At 43.7% G+C, this 23086-nt stretch overlaps 2 protein-coding genes across 7 annotated transcripts in view; one reads left to right on the top strand and one right to left on the bottom strand.

Moving 5' to 3' along the window:
* TARDBP (TAR DNA binding protein) overlaps positions 1–23086 on the bottom strand; it is a 42176-nt gene that overhangs the window by 6999 nt on the left and 12091 nt on the right. The gene's annotated exons all lie outside the window — the stretch shown is intronic.
* MASP2 (MBL associated serine protease 2) lies at positions 24–22101 on the top strand. Its single transcript, XM_082230050.1, has 11 exons — positions 24–229; positions 1376–1598; positions 2330–2507; positions 4321–4452; positions 10506–10702; positions 11806–11953; positions 13240–13358; positions 15235–15313; positions 17496–17633; positions 18484–18558; positions 21225–22101. The coding sequence occupies exons 1-11, from the start codon at positions 225–227 to the stop codon at positions 21998–22000; spliced, it is 2070 nt and encodes a 689-aa protein (XP_082086176.1). The 5' UTR covers positions 24–224; the 3' UTR covers positions 22001–22101.

Here is a 23086-nt window from a genome sequence, read left to right as displayed (position 1 = left end):
GTGCACATGCTTACTTCCAACTATCAGTCGTGTTTCATGGAAGCTATTGACCAGTCTGATGGGAAAGGAAGAGATAAAGGTTGGAGTTCAAAAGAAAGATAAATAACTGCTGAACAAACAGAAGGGTGGTTTGGTGTGTGTTTTTTCCCCAAAACAGTGCAAACATACAAGAGACAGCTGTTGATCCCAGAACACAAAAAGACATAAAGAGGGGCATTGCAAGAATGAGGTAAGTTCTATCCAAGATGTCTTTCTGAAAGGGATCTGGAACACTACTCGATGTAATTTTTACAGCAAAGTAGAATTATGAGACAATCAGGACTTTGCAGTCTGCTCTGTGGCAAACTGAAGTATGGGTTGAATGGATTAAATTCACTCAGATTTCTTGGGCAAGCCCTTAATCTGAGATTCCTGCAGAGCAGTGGTCTGTTTCTTGAAGTGAAGGGATAGACTGTATCTCTGCTGTAAGAAGCACACTATAGGAAGATCCAATTTTGCAGCTCAGCATGCAGTTTGCAAAACGGAACTGGTAGTTCAAATCTCTTTTTCTTATCGTTATAAACATAGTTCATCAGAACCCACTGACCAGATGTTTACTTAAGAAATAACTGACATACCTCCTTTTTTGTGAAGTATAAGCTTATTAATAGCTTCCACTGGTCATGATAATTATGGTGTACGCATCTGAACACCAGATCCCAGCAGTTGGGAGACTGTTGCTGTTGTGCTTAGGCCCTGCTTTGGGGGCTGATCCAGCAGTTAGGTTCTTTTAATATTCTTATTGCTCACCAAGTTAGGCCCTTCTGCTATTTATTTTTTTTAATCATAGTCACAAAACAACAGAACAATGTTTCAACTGACAGAACTGCAATATTTGGCAAAAACGACAGATTTGATGGTAGTCATAGTCTAACATATTGGCTGCTTCTGGTGTAAACAGTTTTCCAAAGAAAATGCACGTGCATATCAGGAATGAGGAGCAAATCCATTTGGTTCATGTTTTAATTGTTCTATGGATTTCACAGATCTGTAAGTCGGGGCACTGCATTTTGGGCAACCACCATGGGTGAGAGCTTAGCTCGGCTTCCATTTAAAGCAGCGCTGGTGCCCACCCCACTGCTAAAAGGCTGTCGGGGGGGCAGCAGGGAGGGTGAGTGGGGGGTTGCTACTGCCATTGCAAGAAAATACTGCATGGCCATGTGCCCATGAAGAGGCCCTGCAGCAGCACTATGCTGGGGACCCCCTGAAGTCAGTTGCCAACTCTGCCTAAGTCTGGGTGCAATTGTACGGTGTTAATAGGTCAGCCTACTTGGATGTGCATCTTGGGTTGAGTCAGCTTGGCCTCACCAGTCTTTCTTCATTTTCTCCCCTGCAGACTTTGCCTCTTCCTCTTCGCCTTTTCCCATGGGGTGCTCAGTGACCTCGTCCAACTGGAGAAAATGTATGGAAAGATTGCATCCCCCGACTTCCCGAACATATACCCCAATGGCAAGGAGAGGACATGGAACATTACTGTGCCCCCTGGCTATGGTATCCGCCTCTACTTTACCCACTTCAATCTAGAGCTTTCCTACCAGTGCGAATATGACTATGTGAAGGTATGTGACGTCATGTGAGCATGCTTTTAACGGGTAGTGTCAGGATTGCTGCCCAGGAAGCTCATTCAATTCAGACCCAAGCAAGCAACCAAAGTGATATCCTTCATGCCTGGTTAATTTCCAAAGGACTCTTGCTTTCTCTGATCTCTTTGAGTTCTTGCAAGTTCATCCCCCGCTTTGTGTGCAGAAGGTCCCAGGTTCAATCCCAAGCAACATGTCCAGGCAGAATATACCTTGCCGTATGTCAGTGTAGATTATACTGTGCTGTGTGGTCCAATAATCTAACTCAACTTCTTCATGCAGCACGTATTTAAACTGTGGAACTCGCTCCCACAGGAAGCAGCAATGACCAACCTGGGTGGCAATAAAAGATTGGGCAACTTCATGGAGGTGGTCATCAATGGCTACTAGCTATGCTGTTTATGCTCTGGCTCCATGGTCAGTGAGAGCAATGCTTCTGAATACAAGCTGCTGGAAACTACAGAAGAGTGCTCTCATGCTCAGGTCCTCCTTGGTTTCCCGCAGGCATATGGTTGGTTACTGAGAACAGGATGCTGAACTAGATGGGCCATTGGTCTGATCCAGTAGGCTCTTCTTATGTTCTAATAGTATAAGGCAGCTTCCCATTTTCCTGGGATAACCACTGGCAGGTCCACTTAAGGGCAGGCAAAAAGGAGTTATCATTGCATTTATATATAGATATGTATCTCATTCATCTCCCTGCTTTCCAGTTGCGTTCAGGAGGGACAGTCTTGGCCACCCTGTGTGGACATCAGAGCACAGACACTGAGGAAGTCCCAGGGGACAGGACCTACCACTCCATCAACAACAACCTAGCTGTGACTTTCCGATCAGACTATTCCAACGAGAAAGAATTCACTGGCTTTGAGGCCTTTTATGCTGCTGAAGGTGAGAGGATGGAGGTGACATTCCTCTTCCATGCAAGCAAGGCAGAACGGGCATGCCAATGGCAAGTGGTCATCATAGCAGAGTAGTAGAGCACATGCACTGCATTTAGGAGGTCCCATGTTTAGTCCTCAGCACCTTCAGGAAGAACTAAAATTTTCTTCTTGAAACCCTGGAGTTTCGTACCCCTAAGGGTACGTGTACGACTGGTTGCACCATGTCCAAGTTAACGAGATGTTTAGAAAAGAGGCTAAAGATAGAGGGTACGCAGATAAAGAATCAAAATTCCAGACGGAAATCATAAATAGCGAGGTGAAAAATAATATCTAGAATGTATAAGATGCTGTTGGATTGGAATTTGGCGGACGAAGAAGACAAGACAGTAATGATTCGATGGGCTAATGATGTGGGCCATGCTATACAATTTGAGGATTGGGAGAATCTATGGAAAGAGGGTCTGGACTTCACCGCGTGTATGACGGTGAAAGAGAACGTCATGAAGATGTTTTACAGGTGGTATATAACACCTGTGAAATTGTCAAAAATGTATAAAGTAGACAGCAAATGTTGGAAGTGTGAAGAGAAGGAGGGTGTTTTTTACCACATGTGGTGGGAGTGCAGGAGAGTGAGAGAATTTTGGGAGGAAGTATATATTGAATTAAAGAAGGTTCTAAAGTATACGTTTACCAAAAAACCCGAAACTTTCCTGTTAGGAATACTAGGAAATGAAATCAAAAAGAAAGACCACAAATTTATGTACTACGCAGTAACAGCAGCAAGGATAGTCCTTGCTCAGAAGTGGGAAAAAAAGGAAATGCCAACAATAGAGGAGTGGAGATCGAAGTTACTGGACTACGCGGATTTGGATAGATTAACGGGAAAGATCAGACATCTAAGAGACCAAAAGTTTGTCAAGGACTGGGGGAAATATGTAGATTACTTGGAGCATCTTAGTGAAGGTCAAATAACGTTAAGGGGATTCAGAGAAGCACTGTGAAAGAGGAAGAGGTATTGTCCAAGGTAAATAGAGGTAGAAGAATGTCTAATGACAATACATACTAGGCAATGTGTATCTTAGAATCTTATTGCGGAAGATTTACGGGCGGGCTGAAGGAAGTCCAGAAAGAGACGACTATGTTAATTTAATAGGTGAAAATTTTTTATTGTATATATGGTATATCTGTTTTGTGCTGTTATTTCTTTTCTTTATTCTTATGCTTTGGTGTCTCATTCTTTTCTTTACTTTTGGAAAATTAATAAATACTTATCGGAGAAAAAAGAAACCCTGGAGTTTCACTGGCATCTTTAAGTAGGGCTGGAGGAGACACCCATATGAAATCCCAGAGAGCTGATGTGCGTCAGCTTAGACAATACTGAGCTAGATGGACCAATGGCATGGCTCAGTATTCAGTACTCAGACCCAGCTTTGGGTGTTTGTATGTTTTTCTTTGCCCAGAAGAGGCCTGATTCTGCCATTACCCCATTTCCAAAGGGACCTCAGGCACTATTCTCATGTGGTCTAAGATGAAAAGATACATGCACCATGTTTCCCAGGGCTAATGCAGATCTAAAAGTGCAAAAAATGTCCCAACTACATTTTACAGAGTAGACCCATTGAAATTAAAGGCCATTAGCCATGCCAGCCCTTAGTGGGGCTGGCATTAGGTGCAGCCCTCGGTCTTTCCACCGGCGGCACCATCTCAGCCCCTGCGCTACATATGTGTCCACACCCACTCCCAGAAATCCCTCGCCAAAATGGTTGCAACTTGCTTTGGGAGAGCTACATCCAAGCCCGTTTCTCCTCCCTTTCCTCCAGACATTGATGAGTGTGAACAGCTCCCTAACAGCGAGCCACTTTGCGATCATCGTTGCCACAATTACCTGGGCGGCTTCTACTGCAGCTGTAAAATTGGCTACCGTCTACACAAAGACAAAAGGACCTGTACAGGTGAGTCTCTTGGGAGCTGGTGAGAGCTGCTTACAAGTGGGTTTTTAAAACAAAACAAAAAAACTGTTTCCTTGACCAGCTTAAGTTAGAGCTGTGCTTTATTTAGGTATTTGCTGATTGTTTACTTGTTTTGTTTAAAATTAAGGTGAGGAACTTTAGACCTGGGGGCTCCCTACACCTCTCACTGGCCCTGCCTTGCACAGCAAGTATATTTGCCTGGCTGGGATGTATTGTTGGATTCTGATCATGCCTCTTGCTTGACTGGATGGATAAAGACTGGGTTGTGTGAATATGTGTATAAGCTGGCCTACTGTACTAAAGTCAAACATACAGTTGTTGCTCCACCCACTTTTGGCTCCAGCCCTGCCCACCAACCTCTGGAGGGTTGCCCAGAAGGAAATGTGGCTCTCAAGCTGAAAAACGGTTTTCCACCCCAGTTTCAAAATTGTTATATGGTGCTCCCCAGCAGAGCTTCCAAGGCACACCACAAAATTTAGATAAACTAACACAAATAAAATCTCAGCATTTAGAAAATACATTAAACTACACTAAAACCCACAGGTTGATTACCGGTTTCATTTTTGTTTTATAAATTAAGTTTCTAGGCCTTAAGACCGTAGGGATATTTGGAATACCTGAGGTCCAGAAAAAAAGCTTTGAACTATGTCGGGAAACCAATCAGCAGCGAATAGGTTGCATCCAACGGCAGCCCTATGTTTTAAGTCTGCAGTATGCTAGGCGCAGTCTTTGATTTTTCTGCCACCCACTCAGGAAGGCTTATTATTCACCAGCTCTTTTTTCTCTTTCCTTTCTTCTCCCTCTCTCCTCCCTTCTTTATTTTCCAGCATGAAATAAATAAATTCGCTTCTTCGCGGCTTAGGGAGAGATGGAGCTAGACGTGTCAACATTCCCTCCTGAACTGCCTGTAGCCTCGTGTGCAATCATACAGAGCGCTATGCTTGATCCGTGACCAGCTTGTGTCTTCTTCCTCTTCCTCCTGCCTAGCACTGTCTCCTGCAGCAAATAAAATGGCTTTCTCTGTTTCTCCCAAGCTTTCTGCAAACCTTTCCTCTGCAGCCTCCAAAAGAACATAGGAAGTTGTAATATATTGAACCCAACCCACTGGTCCATAGTACGGCTTACACCAGGCTTCCTCAACCTCGGCCCTCCAAATGTTTTGAGACTACAATTCCCATCATCCCTGACCACTGGCCCTGCTAGCTAGGGAACATGGGAGTTGTAGGCCAAAAACATCTAGAGGGCTGAGGTTGAGGAAGCCTGGCTTACACTGACTGGCTGGTGTTCTCCACGGTCTCAGGCAGAGAGTCTCTCCCAAGCATACCTGGCACTCTCTTCCAGGAGCTGTGATTCAGAGGCAGACTGCCTCCAACATTGGAGGTGGAATGTAGCCATCATGGTTAGTAGACATTGTTTGCCAAACTTTTAAAGTCCATGGGCACACTGGAATTTTTGACTGCCTTAGGCATCACTTTACTCCCCCCCCCCTTCCCCTCCCCTGGATAAGCCACCCTACAAAGAGACAAGAAGTATACAAGTACAACTTCATTTCCCCAAGAGATCTGGGTGAAAGTTGTATCCAGCAGAATTAATCTAAGCCTTGAAAAGCACAAGGAGCCATAAAAAGGAACTGGGAAAGGGCGTCATTTTTCCAACTTCCTCTTTTGCATGCAGGTGGTCCCAAGTCCAACCTCTGGCATCTCCAGCTAAAAGGGGGTGCTGAACCTGTGGCCTTGTTGGGTTCAGCAGTTAGGGATGATGGGAGTTGTAGTCCAACTACAGCTGCAGGGCATGAGATTCCCCTGTCCCTGTGTTAAAAGGATCAGATTAAGGGAAACACTATTCTGATGTCCTGGAGGGTCCACTGCAAGCTGGAGTAAGATAATGCTAGGCTGTGTGAACAAATAGTCTGATCTAAGGAAGCTTCTGAGCAGCAGTGACACTTTTGAAAACGTAAAATGTGTTCATTTTAAAACTTTGCTCCTTTTCACAAATTGGTCTTCAGGGCAACAGGCTGAGAATCATCTTTAAACAGAAATACATAGAAAAGTAGCATGTCAAGAAGCCTTTTATATGCACCAGCTATCTATATCAGACAGATAATTTAAACATGGAAGTTCTCCCTGCCTGCAATGAAATGGCAAAAGCCATGCACGTCACCCACCCACTCCCACTTTGCTTCCACTCTTCAAACTCGCAGCAACTTCCCAGTTACTCACTAATGTAATTCACAGCCTACTGTTAATTTTGGACCTAATGATCCAGCCATCCAGCCATCACCAGTTGAGGCAGGCTCCTTCCTCAGAGTTCAAGTCTCTCATGGGCAGTATAGTGTTACTCTAATAAAAATATAGCCCTAAGTGTAATTGAACACTCTCCTGGCGCCCCTAAAGCCCAGCTAGAGTTTACAGCCGAGGACGGCGTGAAAAATTGTCCCATTCCTCTTGTGCAAGCCTTTTTTTCTTTTTAAAAAAACTGCTTTATAGATTTTTCTTGCCAGCAGATCTGTGAAATAAAAATACAGCCCGTAATAAAGGCAGCTCCCTGTGGCCATATCCAAAGAGCTATAAAACACAGGAGAGTCAGTTCAAGCTGTTCCATTGTCGTGACCACAAGAAGCTGTCTGTTCTCACTGTGTTAACAGCCGGGGAGAGCTGGTCCCACTTTGTCCCATCAATTGTGACAAGGAGTGCTCTACAGAGCACGGCAGCATGAGCATCACAGGCACATATCGGGGAATGCTGTGACACCACTTGTGCCAATTGGGTAGCAAATGTGATGTCCCTGCCTCATGAGTGCCAGTTCAAGAATGACTGTGATATATTGCACAATTGCTACAAACTATGATGGCTATGTTCTAACTCTGTCAGAGGTAGAATAGCCTCTGAATACCAGATGGTGGGAATCCCAAGTGGTGAGAGCTGATGTTGTACTCAGGACCTGCTTGCAGGCTTCCTATTAGAGCATCTGATTGGCCACTGTGAGAACAGGATTCTGGATGTGGTTCAGGCCTTCAGGGCTCTCCTTATTATCAGTATTGTCTACACTGATGGACCAGTAGCTCTTTAAGGTCTGGCTAGAGAGACTTTCAACCCTACCTGAAGGGTTGAGGCCTGAACCTGAGGCCCCTGGAAAGTTGCTCAGACCAGAATGTGGCCCTCAGGGTGAAAAAAAAATATTCCCAAACACTGCACTAAATCCTCTTGTGATGTTGGCAGGATATTTGAAAGTCACAGTAAAGAAAGAACTGCCTGACTGTCGACTGTCAGAAAGTCAGAGACAAAACAGAAGCTAACACTAGCATTTAAAATGTGCTTGTTGAAATGGCACATGTTGCAGAAAACATTCAGTTATGCAATAGCAGAGGGGACTCTCAGAAAGTTTGAAGGACTATTGGGTCTTATTTACAAACACTAGGATGAATAGATATGGATTAGAAATCAACTGCTACAATTCACTGAAACTAATTTAAAGCAGTATTCATGAGTTGTTATGAAGGCCAGTGTTTGCACTTATATATTTCAGTGCGTATCTGCATTGTGCCAAGTTGTTGGAGGAGCTAGCTACACCCCTGCCGACAAGAAAATAAAACTTTTTCTTTCCAAGGTTATATGTGGTCAAGGGGGAAAGAAGCAAAATAGAGGGAGTGGGGGAGAAGAGGCTTAGTACTTGAATGCCTTTCTGATTTTGAGTCATCTCGAGCTGAACCACTGCGAAGGCAAAAAATATTCCTGGCCTACGTCTGTCAACCCCTTGCTCCATCCTCCTCCATAAATCAGCAAGGAAGTTGCTGCAGTTCAGATTCAGAACCTGCAGCTGCCTGGCCCTAGCCAAGTACCAGGCGCTGTCAACAAGCAAGAGTTCCTTCAGGCACTCGGTAACCGATCAATCCCGCCTGCTGTGTCCAGCGGGAGATGCCATGACTCCGAGCATGCCAGCCAGAGTTACAGCTGGATTTTGCAGAGCAAGGATGATTTCCACTCCTACACACGCCTGGTGACCAAGAGAGCCGCTGAGGGGTGGGTTGTATTTTTGAAAGCATCAGGAAGGAAACAGGGAGGGCAGCTGCCATCAGAATTGCACATGTAAACCAGAGTTGGGGAACCTTTGGCCTTCCAAATGTGGCTGGACTCCAACTCCCATCAACACCCCTCCCCTGCCTGCCCGCCCACCAGCATGGCCAATGGATCAGAGATGATGCAAGTTGTAGTGAGACCAAAGATTCCCCACCCCTGATGTAAAGAGAAGGCTTTAGGAACTGCATTATAGAGTAAGATCACTGGTCTATCTCAGTGCTGTCTACACTGAATGGCAATGGCACCGTGGAGTTTCAGACAGGGGGTCTCTCTCTACCTGGAGATGCCAGGGATTTGAACCTGGGGCTCTGCTACTGAGCTACAGCCCTTCCCCTTTAAACAGGCCGATTCAAAGATGACAGCCACAAAGGTATCAGGGTTTGCAGCTATCGGTGCTGATAGCTGCTGCCCAGCTGGAAAAGATGTACCAGAGGTCAATTAAATTGGTCAAGGCATTAAAGCACCTTCCCTGCATGGAGATGCTAAAAGCATATGGAGCATTTTAGTTCAGGGAAACTTTGATCAAAGCTGGATAGCCAAGGTCCGCCATTGTTGGAGCTGATGCTGTAGCTCACAACTCCCACCTGACAGTCAAGCTCCAACCCAATTGGAAGGCACCAGTTTGGTGGAGGCTACTGTAAGTGTTTTTAGAATTATGAAACTTTTTTCCTCCACTCCCATTTTCAGATTTGGATTGGGGTGCGCTCAAGCAACTGATGGGCAATACACTGGGGGTAGGGAAAGTGACATCCTTCGCACAACTTATGGAACTCGCCACCAAAAGATGTTGCAGAAATGGCCATTGATTAAATTGATTTTTAAAAAAGGTTTAGGTAAGAACCAATTGAAACCCCATTGAGATGCAGTATATTGTTACCCTGTGCTAGGGCCAAATGGAGGAGTACTGCTTGATATGCCACACAGCACAGCTATCTCAGCAAACACTTAGTTATCTTATTGCTACTGACTGTTTGGCATTGGGGTTTTTATGTATTCGTTGCGTGTTTTGTTGGGGGGGGGATAGGAAAATAGGGAGAGACTAAATTTTAATTAGGGAGAGGGTCCCAAGCTCAGTGATAAAAGGATCTGCTTTCTATGCAGGAGGTCCCAAATTCAATCTGCAGCATTGGCAATTAAAAAGATCAGCAAATAGATGATGGGAAAGACTTCTCTGCCTGGGACCCTGGAGAATCGCTGCCAGTCAGAGTTGACAATACTGAGCTAGATTATCTAGTCACCATTATTAAAGAATTTATGAATAATCATTTACATGCATCTCAAGCTGATTTCCAAATATACCATAAAAACAGATGAAAAGCAGTACAAGAACAACTAGATTTCAGAAATTCATCAGACCTGCTATAATACTGAGGCCTAGCCAAATTCTTCAGAATTGAATTAACAAGCTCATAGCTTTCTCCCCTTTTCCTTACATCGGACAACTATGGTATTTGCTTATTGTGGGGTCTTCAGATGTTGTTAGACTACAGCTCTCATTAACCCCAGTCAGCATGGCCAATACTTAGGGATTTATTTTTATTTACTGCCTTTCATCATAAAATAGCAAGGTGGCTTACCAAATGAAATCAAAACAATGTAACAATCATATATTTTTAAAAAAGGAATACCACATATCCAGGAACTCTCCAAAGAACTGGCACTAAAAATCAGTGCTTGGGCCTCCAGTCAAGAGTAAGGGAGAATGAGAGTTGTAGTCTGATAAAATCTGGTAGGCGTTAGATTCCTTGTGTTCAAAACACATTAGGAATCCTTGAATACATTTGTACAAATGCATTTGAACTGATGGAAGCCACCATGAGGGATGTGCAGGCAACAGAAAAGCAGGGTAAAAATGGCCTTATTACCATAACAAACTGCTCTTTTGACAAATAACTTTATAAATTAATGTGCTTTCCTGAGAAGAATTTGGGATTTATTTTCTCTCTCTTCACTTTTCAGCCAATTGCGTAGATAAGGTGCTGACTGCAAGATCTGGAGAGATTTCCAGTCCACGTTATCCCAACCCATATCCCAAACTCTCCCAGTGCAATTATGGGATCCAGGTGGAAGATGGATACATGGTCGTCTTGGAATTTGTGGGAAGCTTTGATGTAGAGACCCACCCAGAAGTGGAATGCCCCTATGACATCCTTAAGGTCAGTTGGACCTGCTCACCAGGTCTTCTACTACTAAAGAAACTTGTTTTCTGTACAGTCAGCACCAGTTAAGTTGTATCCAATGCTAGTAGTCCTATTCAGAACAGGCCCAATGAAATGAATAGGCATGGCTAACTTAGGCCCAATCAGTTTCAATGGGTCTACTCTGAGTAGGACTTGGCTGGATACAATCCTACACCAATGAAGAGCTGAGGACACTGCCATGCCCCAATGCATGGCAGCAAATTGCAGTTACTTCTGGGGGCACCTAACTGGAATGCTTGAACTGTTATCAGTTTTCACATCCGTCTCCCATTACAAAGAATTCAGATACTCTTAGATCCACACTAAATCCCCATACAAATAAAATAAAATAGAATCACATGTACTGAGAATGTTGAAGTTGGTTGCATGCATTTATGGACCAGGTAGCTACAAAATAGACTTGGGGTAGATGGCTAAACTGGTGCATCCAGCCCAGTATCTACTCTAGCTGGTAGTGGCTCTCCAGGGTAGCAGCCCCCAGGCATTCCCCTCTTGGAAGCCCAAGTTATGCCTACCATAAAGTATACCCTGGACCCCTAAGCTAGTCTGCTGTCCCCTTGGGGTGGGGATACTGTCCCACTGCCAGTGTTTCAATATTTGGGTGCCAAACCGGGAAGCTTCTATATTTGGAACCAGTAGCCCTCATCCCCGGAGTTGCTCAGGAACTTTAACAAGCAAAAAGGAAGAAACACAATAAAATCAGTGCAGGTTTGAAGGGCTCAGTCTGCCATCTTGATTCAAAACAGGCACCCAATTTTATCCAAGGTAAAACCCTGCTCATTAATCTCAGGAAACATCATTCAAAACTTGGTTACGGTATCTTAAGAGGTGTCCAAATGCATAGCGAACATGCCATTTTCCAAAATAAACAGTAGATTGAAACGGGGGGAGGGGGGATACCGTCCTTTGCCTCAAGCAGCAAAGTGCTAATGGGTCACCCCTGGTTACCTGACAACAGCTGTGGGCCTCCTGAGGCAAGCAACTTAAGAGCCGAACAGCTGATACTCGATCAGCCCATGATGGAAGAAAGGTTGGGATGTTTCCCTTCACTGTTTCAGATCAAAACACCCAAGCAAGAATTTGGCCCATTCTGTGGGGACACCCTCCCTATGAAAATTGAAACCCGTAGCAACACCGTCAACATCCAGTTCACCACAGACCTCTCTGGAGATCACACAGGATGGAAAATCAGATACACTACAACAGGTAAGATTATCGCTTTTAACCAAAGAGCAGGCAGCAGTGAAGTTCTGTTGGGTACACATATCAGTTCCTGGCTCCTAGGGAGCCCTGGGAATGGTAGCTCTGTGAGGGGGCCGAGTTATGGTCCTCCAGCTCTGGGGCACAAGGATGCCAACCTGCAGGATGCCATAGGATCCTGAGAAAGCTGCTTCTTATTAGCTGTTGGTCAACTGGTTCAGTACTGTCTACCGTTATGACAGGTAAGGCATGAGGTAGGGATACCAGCAGTAAGTGCCAATGACAGGCAGAGCCACCTGCTGACTAGCTATACGTAAGGAGGAAGGCAGGTGTGGGCTGTCTGAGAGCAGACCGAGGCTGTTGGGGCTGGGCCCCAATTCCCCTAATAGATCAGCTTCCACCATCTACTACACTATCTGTTATCAGCCCTCCAGGCTCTCAGGCAGATTTCTTTCTCCATCATGGATGTTTTAAGAAATAATGCCAGCAGGAGACTTGTCCCATGTCTGCGCCTTCTAAGGATGCTCATTTTCCTCCCCAGTTCTTTAACTATCAACTGGTAAAGGACCTAAGAAGTTGTCCTATATCCAGTGTTATTTTTCTATAAAAGAGGTGCCGGAACTCACCATCAATGCCTTCCTTGTTCTCTTAAAATGGCAATGGCACCCATCTGAGAGTTGCCAGAACCCACCTAAGACATGCCGGAACTGAGTTCCCCCAGGTTCTGGCTGAAAAACCCCCTGCTTATACCCAAAGTTTATCAAGATTAGTAATGACTACTTTGGGTGGCAATAGTTCTCCAGGGCATGCCCAGGAATGAACCTGGAACCTTCTGAATACAAAGCACGTGTTACATAACTGAGCTAGGTGCTTCCCTATACAGGCCAAAGTCCATCTAGCTCACTGTTGTGTAATCTGAGTAGTGGGCAAGCTCCAGCAGGGCTCTTATTATCTATATATGCTCCTGCTTTTTTTTTAATTACAGCTCCCATCATCTCTGACCATTGAGTCATGCTGGTGTGGTTGATGGAGCCCAACAACAGCTCAAGGGCCACAGAGGAGCCACAATCCAGAGCTAGATGGACTAATGCTCTTCTAAGGCACCTTCCTATTCACAACACAAGCAACCGCAGAAGGAACAAATTAGCCATCATTTCAACTGTGGGATTAAGCAGGATGTAGTGTGAGAGCGCCACCTCCCCCACATATTAGTATGGATTCAAGAGATTTGAATCTGCTTTGACAGGAAATGGCAATGAGGTGTTTTTTTGTTGTTGTTCAACTTTCTGCAGCATTGCCATGCCCCAACCCTGAAGCGCCACCCAATGGCCTCATCTATCCAGTGCAAGAAAAATATATTATGAAAGAGTCCTACAATCTCTCCTGCGATATCGGCTACGTACTCTTGGAAGTAAGTAAAACCATCCCTTGCGGTGCACACATGAGCATATGGGTATGCTATTTAACTGAGGAACCAAAGCAGTTTCATGTATTCACAGCAAATATGACTTTCTGAGTGCCATGGCAAAAACAACTTGAGGGAACGCCAGCCTTGGGAGAGAGAGGGGGAGAATACTTAGTGGGCAGCTGGGGGTGGAAAATCAGGGGGTATCGAATGGAGTATCCTGGAAGAGAGCATGGCTGGCTAGATAGCATATCTGCACCTAAGACTGAGGCATAAAGGCTTGAACTGGCTGCATGTTATCAGGCAAGGTTCAAGTTTCTTGCACTAATTTGCAAGGCCCTTAGCAACTTAGATCCAGGATACCTCAAGGACTGCCTGATCTCTTATATCCCTCCTGGATCACAGATATTTTGGGTAAATCACTGTTAGCTGGTCTCCCTGTGGCTCCAGGGCCGTAGCTAGCGGGTTGCAAGGTGGGGCCCCGCCGGGGTGCCGGGGGCACAAAATCAGCTAAAATATGTCCATTAATATGTATATAAATAAAAATATTGATTATTGCCTCATAATAAAAGGTTTTAAATAGAGGGTGAATTGAAGGGGGGGTTGGAGGAGAGGTGGAAAGAAGAGCTAATTTGTCATTGGCTAGGGGGCACAATCTGGACAGTTCTGCCAGTGGCGCAAGATCCCCTAGCTATGGCTCTGCGTGGCTCAGAGGTAACTATCGGAAGTCACACATTTAGTATTGTGGGCCCAAACCTATGCAACTCCCACTGTGGCTGAGTTTAGACTGGCTCTCCACTGCTGAACGTAAGGCACTTAACAAACCCCCTCTAAGTTTTTGTCATATTGATCCAACCAAAGCATATTTAGAAGAAGAAGAAGAGGAGTTTGGATTTGATATCCCGTCTTTCACTCCCCTTCAGGAGTCTCAAAGTGGCTAACATTCTCCTTTCTCTTCCTCCCCCACAACAAACACTCTGTGAGGTGAGTGGGGCTGAGAGACTTCAAAGAAGTGTGACTGGCCCAAGGTCACCGAGCAGCTGCATGTGGAGCAGCGGAGACGCGAACCCGGTTTCCCAGATTACGAGGCTACCGCTCTTAACCACTACACCACACTGGCTCTCGAGTAGACCCATTGGTTCTATTCAGTGTTTTCGGGGGGTATGAATACCCCTAAACATTTTGTGGATCAAAGTTTGGCCTCATTGAGGGGCAGTATTTCAATGTGAGTAGGAAAATGAGAGTACCCCTAAACATTGGGGGGGCACTGGTTCTAATAGGTCTACTCTGCATTAGGGATGGGCAAATATTGTTTTGTTTCTTGTTTTTTCAGTCTTACGTTTCATTTTCCTCACTACCATATCAGTTGATTAATTTAAAGGCTATTGGAATATTCATCGGCATTTAAGTGTGAATTTCCTGATACACATTTTTTTATATGCAATTAAACCTAATGTGCATTTTGCAAAGCTATTTTCCTTATGCAATGTGTTATTTTGCATTGTTTTTAGTACTTTATTTATAAGCACACATTACATTAGTCTATGCATTTTACTTGGCTGGAGAACTACATTCCATAATTCAGAGAAGTGCAGATTTTAAAGGAGAGCCATGTTTCAGTTCACATATTATTTCAGAAAGTGCGAATCAAATAAGTCTGCCATTAAATGAAAAGTGAATCAAAATTCTCTCTGAACCCTATCTTGGACATAACTAACACTGAATATCACCCATTATTGAAAACTAACGTTCTCGCAAACACGTTCTCGCAGGCTGAACTAGACATATTTCCCCACCGGGGAAAATCCATTTGGGCTGTCAAAGCTATGATTGTTTTCAAGAAAATAAATAGGATTTCTGTTTTCCTCTTTCCCTCCCACAGAATGAGATGATTGTGGAATCTTTCATGGCGATATGTCAAAAGGACGGCTCCTGGAACAAGCCAATGGCTCAGTGCATCAGTAAGTCAATGCGAAGGAGTGGGTGGAGGGAGGTCTTTGGATTTGTAATATTTAGATGGATTACTGGTTTAATTATTTCTTGTGGGAATCCATATTGTGTTAGACAGAATGAAGCAGTCTTGCACACAAAAAAAGCGTAGGAGGCAAAGCATGCTTGAATCAGAGCATAATAAAATTTGTTTTAATTGGAATATTCTCAGTGGGAGTACAGATCAACAGGCACCCAAAATTCAGCTGCAGAGTTGCTATCAGGGTTTTAAAAGTTTCCATCATTTTCTTCTGGCAGGGCTCCTACGCTTTTAATGGAAAAACCTGGATTTTTCCACTTGTTTTTCTTCTTTGATTTTAATATCCAAAAGCCACCTTGGAGATGGGAAAAAGTAGAATGCTGTAAACTTAGTTATTTTATTGACAAAATTTTAGGCTGCCCAGGAACAAGAGTTCTCATTGCAGCTTCAAAATGTTTTATATTTTAAATACTTTATGTAGGCTTGCCATATGTCAGGAAAATTCCTGAAATGTCCTGTTTTGGGGTGGTAAAAATGGCATGGGGGGGGGGATTTTGCCGAATCAGCAACATGATGGAAAAAGCAGCAGAAACAGCTCAAAAAGTTTAAAATCACTATTTTTGGGTTAGGTTTCCAAAAAAAGCCTCAAATTTGTGGCAGGAATTTTACTTTTTGAAATATGGCAACTCTATTTTGTGGACTGCAGCCTTCAGAATGAAGAAATCCAAAGCTTTGGGGTCTTTATATCTGCTGATTCCCCTTTGAATTTGGATTCTACTGGTTCAGTTGTTCTGTAAGGACAGGACTCCGGGGTAGATATAAAGGGCACAATTCAGCAAAATGAGGAGTGGACAGGTCTCTTGAATTGCCATCCAGAGCATGATCAACAAGGAGAATTGAGGCAAACAGGCCCCACCACCAGCACCTGGGTCAACATGGGCACACTAAGAACCACCAAGGCTGACACTGATTGCCATATATTTTCCCTCAAAAAATGTTTTATAGTTGGGGCAGCTCGCTGGGCATGTGCATGGATGAGTATAGATTATTTTTATTACTTTAAAATATGTTTTAGCCCTCCCATCAACAAAATGGTTGTTTATTCAAAAGTCGAATGTGATTAACATGAGAGCAGCAGAAGCCAGCTCCTCAATTTTATTCCTGTAGTCATGATGGTGCTCACTGGAGCATGTTTAAACTACATACGCTCAGTGTTTCATTAGGTGTGGTAAACTTTTTTTTAAAATCAAACTCATAATCAGAAATCTAGTTGTTGTTGCAAAGCATGAAATGGCAGTGAAGGGGAGAAATGTTAAGTGTGTGCTTCACGACATGGCCCTTCAACGAAGAGTCTTGTAAGATCATTGGGCAGTAAGCAATGAAGGAGTTCCATTAGTTAGCGGTTAACAGAACTATGATGTTAGGTAACTTTAGACGATGGACTCTAGGGGTAGTATCTAACTGTACCACTTTCTTCAGCAGACTTTTAATCTATTTAACTTGGATGTGCAGCCTACAGTGATGTAGCTCAGACTGCAGAGAACAATCTGCAATGGTAAAGGATGTGCTTGCAAGAATACAATGGTCCCACAAGCGATGCTCACTCACACATGCTGACCCCCTACTTTCCACAGGTCTACTTTTAAATTCAAAGGCTGACCTGATAACGTGGTAAGCCCATCTGTGAACCCACCACAAGTGTAGGGAGTGAATGCCCACATAAAATGTGTGTGAGAAATTGCATTTTCACTAGCACCAGTTCATCCTGTACTGGTAAGATACAGGTTGAGTGAAGAAGAAAGGAAGCCACCCAGTAGTACTTCTGTTTATCCATGTAGCTGAAGATTCAAGCAAGGATATTTTTTGTCAACTCCTATCTGATTCTTTGCACTAGGACAGCTTGTCTCAATATAGCATCCTCCAGAGGTTCTGAACTACAATTCCCATCAGCCCTAAGACGCACAATATGGGAGCTGTAGTCCAAAACATCCATAAGGTAGCTAAGATGCAGAAGGTTGTTCCAGATACCAGGGACTGAATATAGCACTTTCTGCATACAAAACAGGTAACCTGCTACTGAGAGCTTTGGTTCTTTTCCAGTCTAACTAGTCCTAGGTTTCCCTCACCCACTCTTACAAAGCATTTTAAAACTGTTGTTGCTCCATTCTTTTCAGTTGTTGACTGTGGTCCAGCCGAGGACACAGCAAACGGTGCACTTGTGTACGTCACAGGGCCTGATAGAACTACATACCAAACTGAGATCAAATACAAATGCAAGAGCCCCTACTATGCTCTGAAAGCCGGACGTTCTGGTAAGAGAAATGAGAGTTTAAGGGGGCATGGCCTTGGTACACACATCTTTAAATGTAAACCCCATTGTCCCAAATGGGACAACTGCACTAGGACCTACTTTGCAGTATTCTTGTTTAGCCATCCATAACCTCTTTCAGGATACTCCGTTCTATCTCCCCCTGCAGTCAGCCAGCATTCCATGCCCACTGAGCCTTCTTCGTTGGGCTGTTTTACGGTGCTTCTCCATTTAGAGGTTTCTCACCCGCTTCCAAAATGTTCTGCCTACTTCTCCAAACGTTTAGTCCTAACAAGCCTGCAGCTACCTCCTCTCTTGGGCTTGTATGGTGTCATTTTGGCTACCAGTGAATCAACACTTGAGAGCAGAGTTCTCTATTGGCCTTTTATGATATCACATCAGTGTTTAGTCATGCCTCTTGACTGAAAAGCAAAGGGACATAAATGTATCTGTAATTGGCTCAACAGTGGTTGACATTTGAATTCATATCCTCCACCCAGCAAGTGGTTGTGCTGCTGTGATGTCACAGCATGTTTACACACATAATCCAGAGTCACTGCAGCATACCCAAGTATTCCTCAACCAAGCAACTCATGATTATCCAGCCGAGACACCTCACGGGGTATAGGGAAGATAAAAATGCAAAATTGGTAGGAAATAGATTTACACACATAGGAACAGCAAAAAGTCTGAAAGAGCTGGATTTTTCAGCAATTTGAAGAAGCCAGCTATATATTGGGGGAGAATTTAACAACATTTATATACCCCTTGATTGTAGTAAAACCTCCAAGTGGTTTTATTGTAGAGTGCTTTGCTCTGTGCAGACATCTCAACTGCTTAACTTTTTAATGTAGGCAGGTTCCTGTGCGCCCCTGATGGCTACTGGAGAGATTCCATGGGAAACAAAGCACCTCCTGTATGTGAGCCAGGTAATGTATGAAACCACAGGTTCCCCACTCCTGCCATACATAGCCAGGCGACACTTCACATGATAAATGGCCTGGAAACATCTTGTTTTCTCCCCCTCTCCAAATTCACTTCAGAAGTTGAAATATTTTTGACTGATGTTGAATATATGAAGTACTGTATCCCATTTTGTCACCCTCCCTCCCACCTCAGTTTTGACCAGGAATGGAGAACCTGTGGTTCTCTTCAGCCCCATCCACCATAGCCAACAGCCAGGGACAGTGGAAGTTACAGCAGCTAGAGGACCTCAGGTTCCCCATACCTGACTTTTGTCTTCACAGACTTTAAAATGGTGCAAAGCAGCCTTTATACTCTATCCTACCCATCAGCCACCTTTCTCTTAACTCATCCAGAGCTAGAGGTCCACTATCTGGAGGGCTGCATCTTCCTCATTCCTGACCAAAGACAATGCCATGTCCCAAAAGAGAAAGTTACAGCCATTGAGTTAAGAGGGAGATGTTGCAGGCCATCTAGCCCAACTTCTGCTCAGCGCAGAAAATCAAAAGGTACAGCATCTTTAACAGATGACTGCCTGGCCTCTATATGAAAGACTTCCAGCAAGGGAGAACCCACACCCCTCCAGGGAATTGGTTCCATTTTTAAATTGCTTGTACCATCAACAGCAGTTGCTTAATGTTCAGTTAAAATCTACCCTCCAGTACAACATAAAACCATTAGATCTAGCCTTGCCCCCTAGGGTAACCAAGAACAAATCCCCTCTTCTATCCAACCCTTCAAGGTATCTGAAGAAAGCTATCATGTTCCATTCAGGTGGAATCTAGACCATATAAAAAACACTGAAAATGTTTTTTTTTAAAAGTTTTGAAAAATATATTGAATTTGCCATAGCTCGCCATCACCATCTAGTGTCACATTTGTATAATGCACTTTACAACACACTTAAATCGTTATATTTGCAGCTGTATAGCTGCCTCCATAGCCTTCTGTTGTTCAGGCTAAAAAGTATCCAGTTACCAAACAGTTCTAGGTAACACAATTTTTTTCCTGCAAAAAGGGAGAATGCCCTATCTTAAATTGTTTGTGTGCCACCATTCATTTCAAAGCAATGGCAAAGAGATCTACAACAAAATGAGTAGCATATATCAAAAACATAATGAAAAAGTCATCACCAAAACTGCAATAAAACCCACATTGCAATCAGTTAAAGTAAGTAGCCAAAAATGCCAGGAACTGGCATTAACACCATAAGGATGTTACTACCAACAGGAACACACAAAAATCAGTATCTCCCTTATCTCCAAGAGATTATTCTACAAAGTAGATGCCACAATGGAATTAGCCATTTATTCTCCATACTACAGTGGTACCTCTGTTTAGGAACGCTTCAGGTTATGAGCTTTGCTAACCTGGAAGTAGCTGCTCCTGGTTTCGAACTTTACCACAGGATGCAAACAGAAATCACGCGCAATAGCAGGAGGCCCCATTAGTGAAAGCGCACCTCATAAGAAGTTTCAGCTTAAGAACAGACCTCCGGAACGAATTAAGTTTGTAACCAGAGGTACCACTGTCCAGACGTTTTGACTACAGCTCCCATCAGCCCCAGTCAATCTGGAACAAGGGTCAGGGATTGTGGGAGTTGTAAATTCAAAATGGAAACGTGGGATTACCATGAAGTGTTCTTCTGGTCAGCAGGGAGAGCAGAACATGCAAGAAATGATTAAAACCTCTTCTAAAAGACAGAGTCAACAACACAAAAGAGTGTTTACTGAGGCCCCCTGGAAGAGGGAACCTATTCCCCAGTCCCATCTTGGCCATAGCTTTGAGGAGAAAACCTCCATACACTAACTAGAACAAACACAAATTAAAAGCAGAACAGAAACAAAAATGAAAGTCAGAAGGGCCACAGAGGAAAACTGCCAGGACCCTAAATAAAGAGGAACTGTGTAAATTTGAGCATATAAGGCAATTTACATAACATCTACACACCAGGTTTAGCTCATTTCTATATATTCCAGACGAATGACTTCTTTGCCTACAGAGGTTCCGAGATTCAAGCCCCAACATATCCAAGTAGATATGAGAAACCTCCTGACAGAAACCCTGGAGTCACTATCAGACAATGGAAGTCTATACTAGACACCAGATGTAGGAAAATTGTTTTTGGCTAATGGCTATGTAGCCTTTGGGTGAGTGCACTCTCATTTTGACCCCTGGCCTTGATACTCCTCATCCCTGCTCCAGGCAATATTGAGTTAAATGAACCAAACGTCCAGCTGCACACCAGGCATGCATATTATTCCTATGAAAATACCCCAAACCCACACATGATGCAGCCCTTCCACAATTGTGTTGAACACAGGTAGGGAAAACGGCAGGGTTGACTCAGAAGCTCCCAGCATAGGGTAAACTAGCCTGTTAAGAAATTGGTCTGACATGCCAGTTTTCTCTGGGCAGAGAATTTGAAAAGGACAGGCTGTCCCTCACCCACCCAAGCCACTCCCCTCTTTGGATCAGGCTACTGTTCTACAAGTGTTCTCACTTCAAATTCAGGATTTCTTTCAGAAACATGCATTTTGAACTATAAGCAATATTCATGACAGTTAAAAGTCTTGCTTCTCTAATGAAACCCTAACACTATTCACTCTCTCCCCCCCCCCCAACCCCCAAGTTTGCGGAATCCAAACTTCAAATACTCTGAAGCGCATTTTTGGTGGAAAGAAGGCACTGCCTGGCCAGTTTCCTTGGCAAGTTCTGATCACTAATGGACAAGGAGCAACTGGGGGTGGAGCTCTTTTGTACGATAACTGGATCTTAACAGCTGCCCACGTCCTCCCAGAAGCAGACGCTTCGTCCTTGACACTGAAATTGGGGCTTCTAAGAAAGCGAAGCACTCACTACCACCAGGCCTGGGCAGAATCTGTTTTTGTGCATGCAGGGTTTACCAACGATGGCATCAATTTTAACAATGATATTGCTTTGATCAAACTGAAGAACAAAGTCCCCATTAATGCAAACATCACTCCCATTTGCTTGCCAGGACAAAGCAGCAGGTTCTACATAAACGCAACCAACACTGGTGTAGTAGCTGGGTGGGGGAGAACAGAGAAAAGGATGCAGTCACACAGCCTGATGTACACTGAGCTAGATGTGGTTGATCCAGAGAAGTGTAAAGCTGCTTATGCAAACCAGACTTTGGAGGGGAAGCAACTAGTGTTGACAGAAAACATGTTCTGTGCTGGATATGAACAAGGAGGAAGAGATTCCTGTAGCGGCGATAGTGGTGGGTCACTGGTATTTTTTGATGCCGAAACAAAGAGGTGGTTTGCAGGCGGCATTGTGTCCTGGGGTCCTGCAGAGTGTGGTTCTGCAGAGCTGTATGGCGTATACACTAAAGTGATCAACTACATTTCCTGGATTGAAGACATCATTTCCCAAAATTCTTGATTATTTTTTTTTACCATTTCATTTGTATCACATTACCAAGAAAAGAAAAGCTTTACATAGAATTACAATTACGCAAGAAATAAAAAAATATAGTACATTAACTGGGACTTCAATTTTAGGTAAATATGCCGAAGATCAAGCAGTAAATGCTTCCAGGTTATTCAATGTACAGCAGAACGCTGTGTATGTTTACTCAAAATCATATGCTGCTGAGGGAATTCAGTGTTGTGAGCTACCTAAGCAGGGAAGGCAGCATGTTTTCAAAGAAAATAAAACACACTCCATGTAAAATTAGGTATCATTTCACATGCCTCTTGTGTGCTTGTTCTACTTTTGGGGAATAGGGGGAAGCTGTTTCCTCCCCCCAACAGCTGGACCTTTAAAGTTGGTTTTTTCCCTACTCCCCTGGAACAAGTGCCATACAAGAGTTTCATAAGTTCAATGCAACATGTTTCTTCTTCCAAATTTAAATGTTAATAAAAAAACCAAATGTGTGCACTCTATTGCTCTCCTCAGCAGAGGTACATCAGAATTTCTGTTCCTTCTGGGGGTACACGAGTGGGTCTTAATGACCATCTGAAAAGTTTCCTATTAAAGATCCTCAACAAAGAGTTATAAGAGATGTAATATGTTGATCATCACAACCAGATGGTTCATAGAGGTGGTAAAAGAATCCAGTCCCTAAAGTTACTTAGTATCTCTTAGTGACATGCTCCAAGATTATAAGCTGTTGCTTTTTTACCACTTCCATTGCCACTGACAATATTGCCTTCTACAAATTCCTCCACTCACTGTCCAAACTGCAGGGATTGGTCCTAATGGTATTAAACTTCCTTCCGGAACAGATTAAAGAGCCCAATCTTAATCACCAGCTAGTTAAGTTCAAGGGCTTCATTTTCTGTTTTGTCAATCTACATCTAGTAAGCGCCCCAAAATTATGCAAACTCTGACAAAGCTTGTAGCACCCATGGAACTCCCCTGTGCCCTACTACTGAGAAGAGATTTCAGAAACTATTCTGTTCTTATAAGCAGGGTGTACTGACAGCCAAAACAGATACATACAGCTCAGAGGAATAGGACAAGACC

This window comes from Podarcis vaucheri (genome assembly GCF_965113315.1).
Source record: "Podarcis vaucheri genome assembly, chromosome: 7".
Taxonomy (NCBI): domain Eukaryota; kingdom Metazoa; phylum Chordata; class Lepidosauria; order Squamata; family Lacertidae; genus Podarcis; species Podarcis vaucheri.
This window is presented reverse-complemented; position numbering and strand designations above follow the sequence as displayed.

Bases quoted from the DNA above. Each gene is read 5' to 3' on its own strand.
- MASP2 (XM_082230050.1), top strand. The intron at 2,508-4,320 runs GTGAGAGGATGG...CCTTTCCTCCAG, and splicing joins GGCCTTTTATGCTGCTGAAG to ACATTGATGAGTGTGAACAG. The intron at 17,634-18,483 runs GTAAGAGAAATG...TTTTTAATGTAG, and splicing joins TCTGAAAGCCGGACGTTCTG to GCAGGTTCCTGTGCGCCCCT.